The sequence below is a fragment of the Adiantum capillus-veneris genome, chromosome 20 (assembly GCF_014529385.1).
Source record: "Adiantum capillus-veneris isolate H3 chromosome 20, ASM1452938v2, whole genome shotgun sequence".
Classification (NCBI taxonomy): Eukaryota; Viridiplantae; Streptophyta; class Polypodiopsida; order Polypodiales; family Pteridaceae; genus Adiantum; species Adiantum capillus-veneris.
In genome coordinates, this window is record NC_140950.1 from 112912599 (window position 1) to 112914737 (window position 2139).

General features: G+C 44.8%; 1 protein-coding gene across 1 annotated transcript; it reads left to right on the forward strand.

Annotated features, from left to right (window-relative positions):
- The first annotated feature begins 262 nt into the window (after positions 1-262).
- On the forward strand, positions 263-1690 carry LOC147433107 (uncharacterized). The gene is made up of 3 exons (XM_086491714.1): positions 263-335; positions 425-478; positions 1468-1690. Exons 1-3 carry the CDS (start codon positions 263-265, stop codon positions 1590-1592), a joined length of 252 nt encoding a protein of 83 aa, XP_086347840.1. The 3' UTR covers positions 1593-1690.
- The last annotated feature ends 449 nt before the right edge of the window (positions 1691-2139 follow it).

Consider the following 2139-nt stretch of genomic DNA (forward strand, 5'->3'; position numbering starts at 1 on the left):
CTAAAACCTTGCCCGCATATGTGAGAAACTCCTCTTAGTTCTAAAGGGGCTCATTGGTCAACTTCAAGTTTGAACGATATAGAGTAGGTTGCGCTAAAAGGAGGAAAGTGAAAAAGGTTTAATAGAAGTCTATTGAAAATAGAAGTCTATTTAAAAGGGACTGCTCTTCAGCGGTTGATCATTCAGTGTGGATAGCATAAAAAACAGTCTACTGAAGGGGTTTGCTCTTCAGCTGTTGATCATTTGGGTGTGGCGAGCATAAATGGGGTGTTGCTATAGCACATCAAACTCTTACGAGGAGCGTGAAGATGAAGGAACCGATGCTCAAGCAGGAGGTGATGAGACACGGCCGGGGAAAGGGAAAGGGTCGCAAGAGAGCATGGCCGTCCTGCAAACGGCCGGCCTTGGTCCTCGCTACTTCCAGAGCAGCGTCCCCCAGAGTCGCCTTCTCTAGATCCTCGCCTCCTCTCTCATTCTGGTCTCTCTCTCTCTCTCTCTCTCTCTTCCTTCCTTCTTTCTTGCCCCGTTCTAAACAACCTGTAGAGCTTTGGCCCCTCCATTTTGTCGTTTAACGGGAGTCTGCTCCATATCACAAGAAGATTTATGATTTTTCTCATGTAGGAAAACGGAGTCTTTATCGGTGTTTTTCATACAATGCATACCATCATGAGCTTCTGTTCGAGAGCCACCGCATACCTAGCTAGGTATGATTGGGGGCAGGGGACCCGCATACCTAGCTAGGTACGATTGGAGGCAGGGGACCGCCGACCCCCGAAACAAATTCTCACAATAATTTCCACATTGTGAATTACCTGAACATCATGAGCTTCTGTGAGGGAGGCATTGCATACCTAGCTAGGTATGATTGGGGGCCGGGGCCGGCGGTCCCCTGCCCCCAATCGTACCTAGCTAGGTATGTGGTGCCTCTCGAACAGAAGCTCATGATGTTCAGGTAAGTCACAAGGTGGAAATTATTGTGAGAATTTGTTTCGTTGTTTCGTTGGTAAGTAATATCAACACCAGGCCGGCGGTCCCCTGCCCCCAATTGTACCTAGCTAGGTATGCGGTGCCTCTCGAACCCCATCAGGCCGGCGGTCCCCTGCCCCCAATCATACCTAGCTAGGTATGCGGTGCCTCCCTCAGAGAAGCTCATGATGTTCAGGTAAGTCACAATGTGGAAATTATTGTGAGAATTTGTTTCGTTGTTTCGTTGGTAAGTAATATCAGTATTGATAGGAGGCTATGAAAGTTTTACACTTCTGTTCGAGAGGCACCGCATACCTAGAAGTAATATTAGTATTGATAGGAGGCTATGAAAGTTTTACACTTTCTTGAACGAATCTTTAAGTTCTTCTGCTTTTTCCCCCGAGCAGAGTTTCAACTTATAAGAGACATAATCTTGCATCTTTTACTGTTTTATTTTCTTTTTGTTGCTATAGATACTCATACTTTATTCAATACATGCAGAGATTCTGTCAGATTCTCAGTGTCCTATGAAGGATTCACCATATATACTCATCGCCCTCACAAAAGGAAACGGCAGATTCGAACCCTTACCTCGACGTGCATGGCTTTCACAGGCACTCCCATAACCACTCCACCAGTCACGTCGAAGAATGTATTTGTAGTACTCAAACAGATGCCCTCTATCTATCACCACCGGTAGATGAGTTAGTAAAAGGATGGGTTCACCACACACATGCAAACAATGAGATCGAATATTTCTCTTCTGATCTAAAGAAATCAACTGTGGCAATTCACAACGGAAATGCCGATGCTTGGTGCTCACTGCTCATACTTTCATGTGCTCTTTCTACAATTGTGTCATGCCAAGGAAGAGACATGAAATGTGACTTCCTTGAATCCATACTTTTCAGCTTTTCATAAGAAATCCGTATACATCCGTGCTCATTCATGAGTGAAACATGCTCAACGTACAATATATCATGCCTAGGAAAAGGGATCACATAAAGACGCTGACTAAAATATAGGAAATGATCACGAATGAAACACTCATACAATGCGTGCGTACTAATCATGCGAACCCATAATACTTCCTATGAGGGTTCTTTGGATCTAGGCTTGAGATCCAAGATCAATCCTTCGTGATTGATCGAATCTGCGGTTAGCTTCGCTAGA